Source organism: Anolis carolinensis, chromosome 5 (genome assembly GCF_035594765.1).
Source record: "Anolis carolinensis isolate JA03-04 chromosome 5, rAnoCar3.1.pri, whole genome shotgun sequence".
Taxonomy (NCBI): Eukaryota; Metazoa; Chordata; class Lepidosauria; order Squamata; family Dactyloidae; genus Anolis; species Anolis carolinensis.
This window is the reverse complement of record NC_085845.1, coordinates 11,466,423-11,481,644: the sequence shown is the minus strand read 5'-3', so window position 1 is coordinate 11,481,644 and position 15,222 is coordinate 11,466,423. Positions and strand designations below refer to the sequence as shown.

Genomic DNA, 15,222 nt, shown 5'->3' with positions numbered 1-15,222 from the left:
GTTAGTGTAGAGAGTGACCACAATCCCATACTTTGCATGGTTTCAGTTAGTCATGGAGCTCCAGACAAGGCCAGATACTCTCATTATTGTTAATATCAGAAAACACTGCATGCATATCCTTTCTTTGCAAAGGGCAGTCCAGATTTTGCAATTTTCTGTATAGGTTCAACAGAGCTTCTAGTTCTAGCTTTTTACCTAGGCTGTTTGCTTTTAAGTTATTAGTACAAATGAAACACACAAACAGATCAACAAACAGAAGTGTCTGAAGTGAAAGTCTCCCTACCAGGCTTCTTAGGGATTCGAGTGAAGGTCCCTTTTACTGTCCGGCAGTGCGAGTTATCTCCCCCACACACTCCACACTTGTCTTCCGCTTTGTTGGACCCAATTTCCTTGTCACAGCCCACTTTCTGCAGAGAGATGTTCAAATGTATCAGCAGAACTGAGAGTTGCAGGGCGCATCCTTTGGGAATACACAAAATCCAGATTGAATGTGTCACTCTTAGTTTTAATCTTAACTCAAAGCAAGGGTGGTATGAACTATATAGTTCAGAATTTGGAAAATCACTGAATTTGATGTCAATGGTATAATTTAGAATCGGAAAGATCTAAGCATCCCTTTTTGTAAAAGGGAATTTCTACTGGCAGTAATTTCCTTCCATCACTATTTTATTGATCCCCAGAAATAGCAAGACAATACATAAAGTACCCTTATATGATCTACACTTCAGGATTTCAGGCAAAGATCTTTTTTAGCCATAGCTGGAAATATTGGGAAATGAATTTGGGACTATCTCCACATGTAACAACTCTCCTTAGGCTGTACCCAAGAGCAGGCATGAGCCATGGATACTTTTGTCCCAATCATCTTCTTGGGTGCCAGCTTCCAAAACTAACAAAAATGATAAGGAGGGAAAGCTGACTCACCACACACTCTCCACGCACACAAATGCTGAATGGGTCTTTGTATGAGCAGCGAGTTCCATCGTGGGCCAGTTGTTTCATATAAGCAACATCTCCTGTCTCTCTGGATTGGCAGTAAAGCTGGCATCTCTTGGTGGCTGTGTGGTACAAAAATACAGTCAAAATGTACATCTCAGTGTATCCTAAGGGTTATACACCATTCTAGTCTCAAGTAAGGTAGATTAATTGAATCACTGAAAGTTAAATTAGTGTTGATGTATCATTTACAATGGAGGCCCATTGTCGCACCTCAGACTAGTTTCACCTTGCTTTATACACCAGGCTGCACACAAGTTGAAGTCTTTTGTAGTATATTGGGAAATAGGAAAATAACCAGTTCTTAAAAAGCAAAAGTAAGGTTCCAAAAGATTGTTGCAAAACAAGGCTTCAAATAATAATCCAAGAAATCATAAGGCATAAAACAAGGTCCCATTAGAGCATGACAAAGTCCCATGAACATGAACACACAAAAGCTGCAAGATAATCCAGGAAAACGAGAGCCTTCTTCTTGACAGGAGCAAGAAGTTGCTTTGACAAAGGTTTGTCTCCCAACACACTGTTTTAATACCCCTTGCATAGCATGAAAACATTTCATTGGCCTCTGACCTCCTTCTTGTTCACTATTTTAACACTCCTGTGAACCTGAATTCCAAACGGCCAGCTTGATCTAAAGAATCCATTTCATCAAGGCCAGCCAGTTCGTTAGTGTCTGTCTGCATGCTATCAGACTGAGAACTGTCCTCCTTTCCTGAGTCAATTTGCACCTGGCTAGTTTCAGTATCATCAACACCATTCCCTGCTGTGGGAAAGCTTCCCTGTTCCTCATCTTCTACAGCAGGGACACTCTGAACCTGAATCCCATAATTCCCATCAGAGCCATCTTGAACCTGAATCCCATAATCCCCATCAGAGTCACTCTGAGGTTCCAGCTGAGTCACAACACCCATCTACACAGTACCTAAAACACAAGATTTCCCAAATTAAAGGGGGTGGGGGGTGGGGATATATGATGCTAGCAGTAAATCCATGTTGATTCACTGCAACGGACAAAAACATGGGTTAAAAGGGTCCCTTTTAATCCCTATTCCAGCCAGAAAATGTGTATATTCGCATTACTGTATATCTCTGCACTCGCAAAAAACATGATTGCCTTCCCTCCCCCCGTGGAGAGTGCTCCAAGACATGCCCACTTTTAAAAGCCCAAAACAGCTGATTTAAAGGAGCATGAATGGAAAGCAATTAGAACTCTGAGACTCTTTATTTTAAACTTTATAATATTAAACAGAGGTTGAATAAATAATTGGGGGGAGAGAGAAATCTGGTGGATTTAAAAAAAATTCCCTGCATTATGTGCCGAACCTTATATGCGCACATGCAAATCTGCCTGTATTTGTATTGAGATATTCGCATGTGTGCATATGCGGTTTAGTGCATATCGGAGTGATTTTTATTAAAAAAACAATCTTCTGCCAGATGTTCTCCATCTGCCCTGAATCTTGCTCCAATATAGAGGAAGCCTATGAAGACAGCAGGGGAAGAAATCCTGGGGCCTGCAAGTCTGTGTGGGGACATGTTCTCAGGTCCCATTTTGTTTTTGTCTTCTATTTAAAACTCACATTTTCATGCTATCTGGAAGCGACCAGAGTCAGAGGGTCTACCCTTGTTATTAGCAACTGTGGTAAGATCATTGCTGAGATTGATATCTATCAAGATTGAGCATCCTTTGTCCAAATTGTTTTGGTTTGAATTTCAAAAGATGCATCTAAGATGTAGGGCCTTTTCTTTAAAATGAGTTTAGCATTGCAAATACTCTTTTGAAGTTCAGACTAAAATTTGAATTTACATCCATATTCACCTGGAAGTTACCTGTTGCCTACCCCAACCCCTATCTCTCAATCTCCCTCCCTCTTCCTCTCAATTCTCTACCAATCTAGCTGTCAAAAGAACTATGGAAACTCACCTTGGTGAAAAAAACCACTTTTCAACCAAACACATAATTAAATAAGAGTCTTTTATTTTATTTATATTCCACTTTGTACCCATTGTGGGATTCAAGGCAGCTCATAGTATCATTTTTGTCTGCTTTGCTAAGTCAATACAACATTAGACTTCCAATGACAACCAGAAGAATTTGTATCCTATTGCTATTTAAATGTTTATTGAATTTTGTTACTTGTAATAGAATTCTGCAATTTTTCTAGTGATCCATTTACAGAAAGTTCACAGGCCAGCTCTGAAAGGTAAAGGGATCCATGGCTTTGTTCTTCTTTCCCTCATTCTTTGCAAAGTTTGTACTAGGTCTTCTGGGAGAGGAAGAGAATCAGGAAAATCCCATTGCTTACCATCGGGATGTTCATATGGAAGCCAGTGGTGTTTACTGCTCTGATATTCGAAGTGCGAGTTGCGCTGTTGACACTGCTGGGCTCGGAAGTCTTCATAAAGCTTTGGACACTCTTCCATGTTGCACAGCTGATATTCAAAGTTGACACCGGCACAGTCTTGACCTCCGTTAACTGGCCTTTTAGGGAATAAATTGTTAAAACAAAGACAAATTAGAATGCTTGTGAGACCCAAACTAACTGCCTGCTAGCCTTCTAATTTCCAAGATATCCAAGCTGTTCGACACATTAAATGCTCTGTCCTCTGGAATCCTGGATTTGTAATTTGTTGTGGCATCACAACTCTCTCGCAGGGAAGGGTAAATAATATCTCACTGAACTATAACCCCCAGAATTCCATAGAACTGAACCACAACACTTAAAGTACTGCCAAACTGCTATAATTTTGCAGTGTGGAGACTCCTTGTCTCTTCTATTCTTGTTCATATAGAAAGCAGAAGGCCCTCCAAATATTGGTGTGCCACAGCTCTTATGAGCCCCATTGCTATGGGATATAATCAAGAATGATGGAGACTATAACCAACAACATTATGGTCCTTTCTACACTACCATATAAAATCAAGATTATCTGCTTTGAACTGGATTGTATGGCAGTGTAGACTCATATAACCCAATTCAAAATGATAATGTGGATTATCTGATTTGATAATCTGGATTATATGGTAGTGTAGAAGGGGCTCTTGTTCTTTTCTCATAAATGACCAGCATTTCTTCTCTGCTGTTCTATCATAACCACAGGAGGTGCTATAGCCCAACAGTAGAATATATGCTTCCTATGCAGATATTCTAGGTTCATTTGACTATTTAAATCAGGCATGGGGAAACTTCGGCCCTCCAGGTGTTTTGGACTTCAACTCTCACAATTGTGGGAATTGAAGTCCAAAACACCTGGAGGGCCGAAGTTTGCCCATGCCTGATTTAAAGGATTAACTCCCTAACAATAGAGGATACTAGTCTAAAGTCCAACACTGACTAATGTCAGTTAAAATTGACACTACTTTGCCTTGACAGACACTAGGAATAAGGAGGTTTCTTATATTCAACCTATTTTCCTCTGCTTCCTCAATTTGGATCTGAAATAAATTAACTTATAATAATTAACTGATGACATGGTCCCGTTCCTCATCTTCATAGTATTCAGACACATTTTTTGGGTGGGATTTTCTTAGGAAGGGCCACAGGTGCTTGCAGGTTGGAGGGGATAGATTTATAAAATATTTTTTTTACTGACTTCCTTATCTCATCTCAGGTGGTGCAATGGGTTAAACCATTGGGCCAGCAGGACTGCTGACTGACAGGTCTGTGATTTGAATCTGGAGAGAGCGAGTGAGCTCCCTGTGTCAGCTCCAGCTCCCCATGTAGGGGCATGAGAGAAGCCTCCCACAAGAATGGTAAAACATCAAACATCTGGGTGTCCCCTGGACAACGTCCCTGCAGATGGCCAATTCTCTCACACAAGAAGTGACTTGCAATTTCTCAAGTGACTCCTGACACACAAAAAAAAATCTCATCTCAGGATTCATCTACATTGTATAATCAATGCAGTTGATACACTTGAGCTGACATGGCTCAATGCTATGGAATCACAGGAGTTGAAGTTTGGTGAGACACCAGCAATCTTTGGCAGAGGTAGTCTTGCAAAAAACTACTGTTCCCAGGCTCCCATAGCACTGAGCCATGGAGGTGGTACCAAACTGCATTAATTCTAAAGTGCAGATACAGCCCTGGTACTCAACCATTTCACAAATGCCACCTCCGTAACTTATGTCAGCTAGCTACCTCAGTAATACACATTGTTTACTGGCATAGCCCCAAGTTCTGAACATGCAAAGTTTCCTGCTCTCCTGATTTACATGGGATTGTTGCACTGCCTTGTTCGGAAGCGAACTCCGGTTCCACATGTTCTGGAGCAGGAACCAAATTTCGTCCAGGCCCCCCAGTTGCCATCTTGCTTCAGCTGGTTGGTGTTCTTCCACATGCAGTGGCCTTTATAGCACCACTGGAAGAGAAAAGGAGAAGCAAATAAAAATATTCTAGAGAGTTCCTGTACCTCAACTAGAGTTTGAGTTCCACAATGTAACAAAGTTATCTTATTCAAACTAATCACCATTATTAATCAATAATGGGTCCCTTTCTTCAGTAAAGAACCAGGAAAGGGAGAAGGAAGGCAGAAAACATTGTCTCACTCTCTCTGTGTGGATGTGTGCCTTCAAGTTATCTGTCAACTTATCATGAGTTTCATAGGGTTTTCTTAGACAAGGAATACTCAGAGTCTGTTGCCATTTCTTTCCTCTGAAATAGCATCTATTTTAATATGGGGAGAGGTAGGAGTAACAATAACAACAACAACAACAACAACAACAACAACAGGCATACAAGTACTCAGAAAAAGGCATGGCAATGTTGTGACTCAACCTCTGTGTGACTCTGATGAGGATTCTGGGATGCAGTTTCAAGATTATGGGATTCAGGTTCAGGATGAGTTTCAAGATGACTCTGATGGGAATTATGGGATTCAGATGCAGAGTGTTCCTGCTGAGGGAGATGAGGAGCAGGGAGGCTTTCCCACAGAAAGAAATGATGTTGTTACTGATGATGGTTTCAGGTGCAAGAAGCAGAAAGGGAGAGTAGTTTCCAGCCTGACAACACTAATGAGCCCTGCGGCCTTGAAAGTGATGATGAGGCCGCGTCTCTAGATCGGGCTAGTCGTTTGGAATTTTGGGAGTTGCATAGAAGCCTCAGAATAGCAAATAAGAGGGAGTTCAAAGGGCAAAGAAATGTCTTCATGTTATGCTATTAAAACAGTCTGCTGAAAGAGAAATTTTCATCAAAGTAATTCCTTTCTTGAATCAAGAACTAAGTCTGCTTTCCTGCATTATCTTATAGCCTGGATGTATCCTCGTTTCTGCGACTTTAGTTTCATTTTAAGAACCTTTGCTTCATGCCTAATGTTTCCATGGATTTGTTCTTACAGCCTTGTTTTTGTAATTTTCTTTTGGAACTGAACTTTTGCCTTTTATGAACTATCTTTCCTTATTTCCTAATAAACTACAAAATACTACAATCTGTGTGCAGCCTGGTGTCTTTAGCAAGGTGAAGCTAACATAAGGTGCAACAGGCAACCCATTGGAATGCTTCATTAACGAAATGGCCCCTTACTATGAGATCTTGCATATTTCAATACTTTTTCCCCCACACCTGTGTCATTTTAACTTAGACAGCAGTGTATTTTACAAAAAACAAAAATGCTGGTCTTTTTACAGAACACACACACATACACGCTTATATATGAAAAAACCCAGTACACAAAACCCTTGTAACCTCACCTAGAAGGAAAAATATACTTTGAAATTATGCATTATTGCATGTGAAATAAATGAAGATTTGCCTCCCTCAATTACACTTTGAGCTGAAGATGCCTACATTTCCCAAGAACGCCATTCTGAATAGGGACAAAAATAAATATGTACTTTAACTTGAAAGTGCATACTCACTTTACTAGGAGCACATTCTGTCCCATCAAGCGGAGGCCCCTTCTTTGTCTTGCAGAAGTAAGGGTTATCGGGATGGCTGCACCACAACTGCTTGCATGGGTCAAAGGTTCGAAACTAGGAGGAATCAGACACCAAAGTAACCAATATTAAATACAAACTATTTCAACATACAGAGAGTTCCTAACAAAGAAAGGAATGGACAAAGTTGACCAGCATCACCAACATGTTATTGGTACATTTTACTGCATTTGATAGGATTCAGTGTCTCCTTTTGTACTTTCTTTGCAGAAGGGATGCAATTTCTTTAGAGAACTGACACTGCTGCATTGTGCTATACAAGAGCCTTTTTCAAGCTATGCCTCTGATGCACCCCCAGTTATCGTAATGGCTGGGGTGATGAGAGTTAGTCTATGCATCAGAAGAGAGAAGAATGGAGAAAAGGATGTTTTTATTTGTGCAAACACAGCAATTCACAGGACAATCCTACTGATTCTATGAACCTATCAGCACACCAGTTTCCCACTTTTCATTTCAAATGATGCTCAGTATACTGTACTACTAAGTATTCTCATTGGGAATGTTTTGTTGAAACCTATTATATCTACACTGACTATTTAATGCAGTTCGAAGCTAGCTTCAAATTGCAGTGTGCAGACAGAAAACTCGCACAAAAGTGCATGAAAGAAAGCCCTCAGTACTCGGTGGTTTGTGTAATTCAGGTCTCAAACTGATTCCAGGATTTCTTGTGTAATCATCTGAACAGCAGGAACCCCAATGGCGCAGTGGATTAAACCCTTGTGCCGGCAGGACTGCTGACTTGAAGGTTGGGTTGTTGACCTGAAGGTTGCCAGTTTGAATTCAACCCAGGGAGAGCATGGATGAGCTCCTTCTGTCAGCTCCAGCTCCATGTGGGGACATGAGAGAATCTCTCAAGGATGGTAAAACACCAGAAACATCCAGGAGTCCCATGGGCAACGTCCTTGCAGATGGACAATTCTCTCATACCAGAAGCAACTTGCAGTTTCTCAAGTCGCTCCTGACACATAAAAAAAAATCTGCACAGCAAAACCACTTTCTTCATTACCAGTTTGAAGCTGTATTAAATGGTCAGTGTAATTGGGGCCTTAGTAATAATGCTACTAACATCTCAGCTTTTAAGAAATAACATGAATGAGCATTAATAGAATACTCCAATTGAGGATAATTTCCCCTTCTTAATTTTCAGGCTAAAAATAGGACCATAACGAAACAATCTTAATTGGCTAAAACCAAAACATGATTTGTAAAAATGTTATGGCATTTGTAAAATAAGAACAGGTTGAACATACCTTATCTTGAATTGTGAAATATAAAATACCCCAAAATTGTCCAAGTTGGTGGCAGATATTGTGGTATCTTAACTGTCTGATGGTTCATTGTACACAAAGTTTGTTTTCTAAATAAAGCTATTAACAAATGTTGTGTATAAAATTACCTTCTGACTATGTATATAAGGTGCATATGAAATAGAAATTATTTTTTTGTTTAGACTTCCGTTCCATCTCCAAGTATATGCAATTATTCCAAAAATTGAAAAATTACAAAATATGGAACATTTCTGGTCCCAAGCATTTTGGATTGCAACTCTATATTCACAAATTCTGTATCCACATATTCATCCATCCACAGCTTGAAAATATATTTAAAAATCCAAACAAGCAATTTTTGAGTTTGCCATTTTATATAGCAATTTTACTATGCCATTATATATAACAGGACTTGAGCATTTACAGATTTTGGTATCCATTAGGGGTGTACGAATCTTTTCTATTTTCATTCTCTTTTTGTTTTGAATTTTGGGTGATCCCCCTCCCATTCTGTTTTTGGCAAGGTATCGGGAGATTTGGAATTCGTAACATGGAATCCTGAATTTCCCCAAAAATTAATCGGGAGGGGAGGGGCACCCAGAATTCAAAACAAAAACAGAATGAAAAAAGAATGGATTCTGCGCCATTTTGCACACCCCTAGTATCTATGGGAGGGTCCTGGAATCAAATCCAAGCAGACACCATGGGTCTCCTGTAATGATTATTGTTTGGTACTAAATTTGGGTGGGATTTTTGTCCACTGTTGTCCATATTTATATTTTTAATGCTCATTTTAAAACACAACCAAAAAGTAACATGCTACTCATCAACAATCCAATTAGCAATTTTACACAGAACAAAAAAGTGGAATAAAACAGGAATTCAACTGAACATCAGAAGGAACATTTTGATCGTAAGAGTGGTTTGTCACTGGAGCCAAATGCTTAGGGTGGTGGTGAAATTCCTTTCTCTGGGCATCTTTAATGACAGCCTGGACAGCTACCTGCTGAGGATGCTCTAACTGGAGTTCCTGCATTGAGCAGGGGACTGGACCAGATGGGGACCCTTGCAACTCTATTGTTATATAATTCTATGATTTGAACAGAATGAGATTTTAAAAATAGATACCCCAAGCTATGATCTTCTCTTCCTTCAAAATATGATCCACACCGAAAAGTCTCAATTGGCTGAAACTCCATGTAATCTCCCCACCTTACTTTGCCTGTGTGTGTGTGTGTGTGTGTGTGTGCATGCAACGTGCCCAACTCTTTCAATTTTGCAACACAACTGGCATGTTTCAATGTTGGGGGAGGTTCCAGCTGTTTTAGAGGAATAAGCCAACTCTGGTCACCACAATTCAAGAAGGATACTGACATGTCCAGAGCAGGGCAATCAGAATTAGCCAGGCCTTATACGGAGTGGCTTAGGAAGATGTGTATGTTTAACTTGAGAAATGAAGGTAAAAAGCAGACATGATAACCATGTTTACATATTTGAAAGGATGTCATATTGAGAAGGAAGCCAGCTTGTTTTCTGCTGCTCCAAGAGACTAGGACGCAGAGCAATGGATTCAAATTGAAATTCTATTTTCATGAGATTCATGGCTTTCAGAAGGAATTGATGAAACCACATATAGATCTGACTCCCAGAATGCAATTTACGGTGAGGCAGTGAGCATGTGCATTCGGAGAAAGAGATGGCAACCACTGTTTGCTTGCTTCTGGACAAAAATTCCAGAAAATGTCATCCTCTGTCCTGTCAACTCCATTGAAGAGTGTGAAACCCATTTGCCCCTTCTCATTCAACCCTCTTCATGTTAAGGCTGAACTTGTAACAGTCCAAAGATTTGGTCCAGCCTTACTTTCTAGAAACCTCTCTGGACATACCGCCGTGCACATTTTGTAGCCCACACCGAAATCGAAGCGGCACTGTTCATCCATGGAATAATTTATCCCTGGCAGCTCAGGAAGTTTGGGCCAATCGTGTTCAAAGGGGTCATCAAGGAGGCAGTCATAGGAGCTATGGATGACGGGTGGGAAAAGAGAAGCAAAAGAGAAAAGATGGAAGTTGTCAGCTGGACATGCAAGCCATAGTTTAACTTTAAGTCAGAATGTAATTCTTATCTGCATGGATTACATACACTCACGTGTTTCTCTGGCCATGAATGAAGTCTTATTCTATTAACACTCAGAAGTCTTATTCTATTCATACTCAAAATTTCAGAAAAGTGGAAATTACCTATTTATCTATCAATCTAATTTATCATATTGAGCAGTAGAGGGCAGCAGAAGACCTCTTTGTCTTTCACACTTGTCCACCATTAGAGGGCAGCAGAGATTCAATAAAGTTTATGATGAAATGAAAAACAGCTTGGAGAATAGGAATGTGGAATTAGAATTAGTTAATAAACATATCAAGATTTTTTTGAAGAATTAAACACATTGTGCCTAGAGTCCTCTTATTGACATAAGCTTTGGTTATTACAGCATAAGAACTCAGAGAGAGAACATCATAAATGAAGATATCCTGTATCTCTTAGGCAATGCCCCTCGTCTTAAGGCTGCAATATCAATATGGGTCTCAAGCTGCTATCCTGTGGAGCTGGAAGTTGTTCTGTTATTCAGTGCACAAGGGCAGGCAAAACATGCCAGGTAGATCTGCACAAAGGATGGATAGAGCTGCACCTGGGAGACCCTGAGCACCTGGGGATGAAGTGACACAGAGGATGCAGTACACTGGATGACTGCATCAGTATAGTGGTAGAGACATGCATGCCCTTTGAATTACAGCCAATGGGTTTTATTTGCTATACCTTCTACAAATGTTTCCTGTTTGAAATACAGTATCTTCTCCCACATTCGGGCCAAAATTGCAAGGAAATTCATTATTGGATCATTGTACTGCTAGGCAAAAGTTGGACTATGTGATCTTCTGGTTCTGTCCAAGTCTGAGCCATGTTATTCACTATACTCACAAACCTTTTCACTAAAACTCAAAGCACCTACATAAAAGGACTATGTATGGCCATGATTAGTGCTATCCCTTGGCTTGCCTGATGTTTGATAGGAGATCAAATGGTTTACAAGTTGACATGGGCATGAATGGGATATGATCTCATTACATTTCCCAATGACATAATCAGGGCAGAACAAAACCACAATTGGTTCATACCTGAGCTCAGAATAAACCAATCTACTTTGCAGGTCATGCAGCAAACCATACAATTTTCCAAGGCTGGCTCTATTACGAGGGCTATCCAGAAAGTAGATTACATTTTGGAATTAAAAATGAACAAAGTATAGGAGAAAACATTTACCATATGCAGTTGAAATACCACATCTCACAAAGTCACCATTCAAATCTAGGCACTTACCATAGCAATGAATGAGCTTTGCAACTCCTTCCCCACTAAATTCTGCCACTTGCTTCCTCAACCAGCTGGTCACCCCTTCCCGCAGCTGCACAGCGTTGCCAAAATGCTGTGTTGCCAGGCATGTCCCCATTGTTGGAAACAAGTGGTTGAGGAAGCAAGTGGCAGAATTTAGTGGGGAAGGAGTTGCAAAGCTCATTCATCGCTATGGTAAGTGCCTAGATTTGAATGGCGACTAGGTGAGATGTGGTATTTGGGTATGGCTTTCAATTGCATGTGGTAAATATTTTCTCCTATACTTTGTTTATTTTTAATTCCAAAACATAATCTACTTTCTGGATAGCCCTCGTATAAAGCAAAGTGAAATGGCCATCGCAGGCAGCAGATATTGGAAGACAGCAGTTAACTGCCACATCCTATCTGCCCTGAACCTCCTAAATTAGTTTGTTCCTTCTAAATGATATGGTCAATATTATCCAATTGCCAGCATTTGACAACTATGAAACAACTGTCCCAGTTCACTTTTCTAGATGAACCCAGAGGGGGAACCATTTTGTTCTTGCTCAAGCATCAAAATGTCTTGAGATATCCTTGTTACTTTTATGGTCAATCGCAAGTGTAACCAAGAGGGGCTGACCTCATTGATATGCATTATCCCCTTCTTCAAACTGTCAACAGAGTATGAGGCCACCACAAGCTGATCCTTACTGTATGTATCTTTTGAGTTCCTGGCCACTGCACCGGGACCAGTGGTATCGATGAAAAGCAGCTTGCACCAACGGAGCCATGACGCTCCCCATTGCGGTCTCATCCCCACACCTGTTCCCTTGTCCATCATGCTCCATTCCCAACCTGAAACCAAAGACCAACAAATGGAAATAAGCATGGAAATAAGGGGTGGAAAATATTTCATTCTTCAGATGTTCTAGATTTCAGCTTCCAGAAGACCAAGTCAGCAGGGACTGTGATAAGGATTATGATGTAAAATTACATCAATTTCCCATTATATTTACTAGTTGAACTAGAAGATAATGAGCCTCCTTAAAGATGACATACATTCATACCATATCAGCAAATTAGTTTGAGTTACCTGGACTTCACAGACCCAAATCACAGATCTCTATGCCTTCACTGGGATGGTAAACTAAGAGCTAAGAACCAGGTTTACCATCACAGAGAGCGCATGGAGCTTTACAACAGGCTGAACTTGGCAGCTGGCAGCAAAAAGTTTTCAGTTCTGGAGTTTTGGATTTCTGAATAAGTGAGACTCAACTTGTACCTACTTTCTAGAAAGACTTACACATGTCCAGTTTCATGGGCAACCACAAATGCTGAAGAAAACCCATCTTCATGGTTAAGAGTGCAACTTCTGACAGGATGACACATGCCTGTTACTGGAGCATACCCTGTTGACAGAGTGAAAGGTTGGCATTTAAAAGCAAGCAAAAGTATCCTCATATTTGTTTATATGCCTACCTGAAAAAAATTAGACTTTTAATCTAGCCAAAGAACTGATTTTGTAGCTAATGCTTATAGGTTCAGAAGGAGACAATCCTTGAGAAAAATACATGTTTTCTGTTTTTTCACAGGAAACTGCCATATACTTAATCATACTATTGATCTAGTTAAATCCTGCATACTTATATACATTGGTTTTCTAGACCTTCCAAGCAGGGTTTTCTTATCAATCTTTGGCTAGAGTGCTGAGAATTACACCTGGGACCTTTTGTATGCAAAGTCATAACTAATTCCTCGAGACATTTACTGTATTAAGCTTGCTCCTATGTAACAATAAATTACATGTGTTGTTGTGAGTTTTCTGGGCTGTATGGCCATGTTCCAGAAGCATTCTCTCCTGACATTTCACCCACATCTATGGCAGGCATCCTCACAGGTTATGAGGTCTGACCTCAAAACCTCTGAGGATGCCTGTGGGTGAAACGTCAGGAGAGAATGCTTTTGGAACATGGCCAGACAGCCCAAAAAACTCACAGCAACCCAGTGATTCTGGCCATGAATCATAGAATCATAGAATAATAGAGTTGGAAGAGACCTCATGGGCCATCCAGTCCAACCTTCTGCCAAGGAGCAGGAAATCACATTCAAAGCACCCCTGACAGATGGCCATCCAGCCTCTGCTCAAAAGCCTCCAAAGAAGGAGCCTCCACCACAGTCCGGGGTGGAGGTGAAAACCTTCAACAACACAATACATTACATGTTTTAGTCCTTTTGATTAAACACTGACAGCTACAGCCCTATTTAATTTTCTGTCATTCCAGTTTTTTTTAGCTGCATTTAAAATGTTCCAATTTCCAATTTCTCCACCTCTCTCCTGCTTTGCCTCTTCCCTTCTGTTTACTTCAGCTGCTCCAAACTGAGTTCGAAGTTCAAAAAAGAGGAGAGGAAACAATGGAATCGTGCCCTTCCCTGCAACAGAATGAAGCAAAGGTAAGTAAGAGTGTGTTGCATCTTAATCAAAACTACCTTGCATTCCAGCTGGCCCGAAATCTTGCCTGGTTAGAAATATGGCATGATCATGATGCTCTGAATGACCAGGGTCTGTTTTTTGTTGCTGATATGCCCAACGGCATACATTCTCCAGGCTCCTTGATGGATTTCCCCGTTCAATAAGGCTGATTGACTAAGAAAGAATGCAAAATATAAATCAGAACAGAACCAAAAATAATGCTTCTACTTTAGATTTCCTTGTTGTCACTGAAAAAGCAGTGGCAACCCTGAAGACTGTCTTACTAAAAAAATCAGGTTTGGCAGGAATGAGCAACATGAGGTGCCTGCTTCAGGCAGTAGCTGTTGAGAGCACTGGATGCAGTAGCATTGGCCTCTTCCATATGGCCTTCCAGTTGTTGATGGATTCCAACTTCTAAACTTCCTCACGATTGTTACTGAAAGATGCAATCTAGAAACATGTAGAGCAGTGGTCTGCAACCTTTGGTTCTCTAGGTATTTTGGACTACAGCTCCCACAATTTCTAACAGTAGGTAAGCTGGCTAGGATTTCTGGGAACAAAACAACTGGAAGACCAAAGGTTGGGAACCACTGATTTAGACCATTTGCTATTCAAAGTGGTGGACCAGTGCTGGCTCATGAGCCATTGGTTTCTGCTCCCTGATGGGTTTTCTGAAAGAAAGAAAGAAAGAAAGAAAGAAAGAAAGAAAGAAAGAAAGAAAGAAAGGAAGGAAGGAAGGAAGGAAGGAAGGAAGGAAGGAAGGAAGGAAGGAAGGAAGGAAGGCCTGTAACCCAATGGGTCATAAGTAATGCTGGTCCCTGGAGCTGCTGGTTGCTCACATCTGATAATCTAAGAAGCAATGATCTAGATCAGTGGTTCTCAACCTGTGGGTCCCCAGATGTTTTGGCCACTATGCCATCTGGGGGCTCCTTAAGCAACTTAAGAACATACTGCAAGTTGCTTCTGGTGTGAGAGAATTGGTCGTCTGCAGAGACGTTGCCCAGGGGAGGCCTAGATGTGTTTCCATCCTGCTGGGAGGCTTCTCTCATGTCCCCACAAGCTAGAGCTAACAGACGGGAGCTCACCTCATCTCACGGATTTGAACTGTCAACCTTCAGGTCAGCAACCCAACCTTCAAGTCAGCGGTTCTGCTGGCACAAGGGTTTAACCCAGTGGTCCTCAACCT

At 40.8% G+C, this 15,222-nt stretch overlaps 1 protein-coding gene across 1 annotated transcript in view; it reads right to left on the bottom strand.

The window, feature by feature from the left end:
- The window catches only part of adamts3 (ADAM metallopeptidase with thrombospondin type 1 motif 3), a 145,969-nt gene that overhangs the window by 27,394 nt on the left and 103,353 nt on the right, over window positions 1-15,222 (bottom strand). Inside the window, exons 7-15 of the mRNA XM_062980867.1 lie at window positions 14,054-14,210; window positions 12,870-12,975; window positions 12,278-12,421; window positions 10,086-10,218; window positions 6,854-6,967; window positions 5,213-5,358; window positions 3,303-3,478; window positions 925-1,058; window positions 284-407 (exon numbers count right to left, since the gene is read on the bottom strand). Coding sequence (XP_062836937.1) covers window positions 284-407; window positions 925-1,058; window positions 3,303-3,478; window positions 5,213-5,358; window positions 6,854-6,967; window positions 10,086-10,218; window positions 12,278-12,421; window positions 12,870-12,975; window positions 14,054-14,210 — 1,234 coding nt within the window. The remainder of the gene's footprint in view (window positions 1-283; window positions 408-924; window positions 1,059-3,302; window positions 3,479-5,212; window positions 5,359-6,853; window positions 6,968-10,085; window positions 10,219-12,277; window positions 12,422-12,869; window positions 12,976-14,053; window positions 14,211-15,222) is intronic.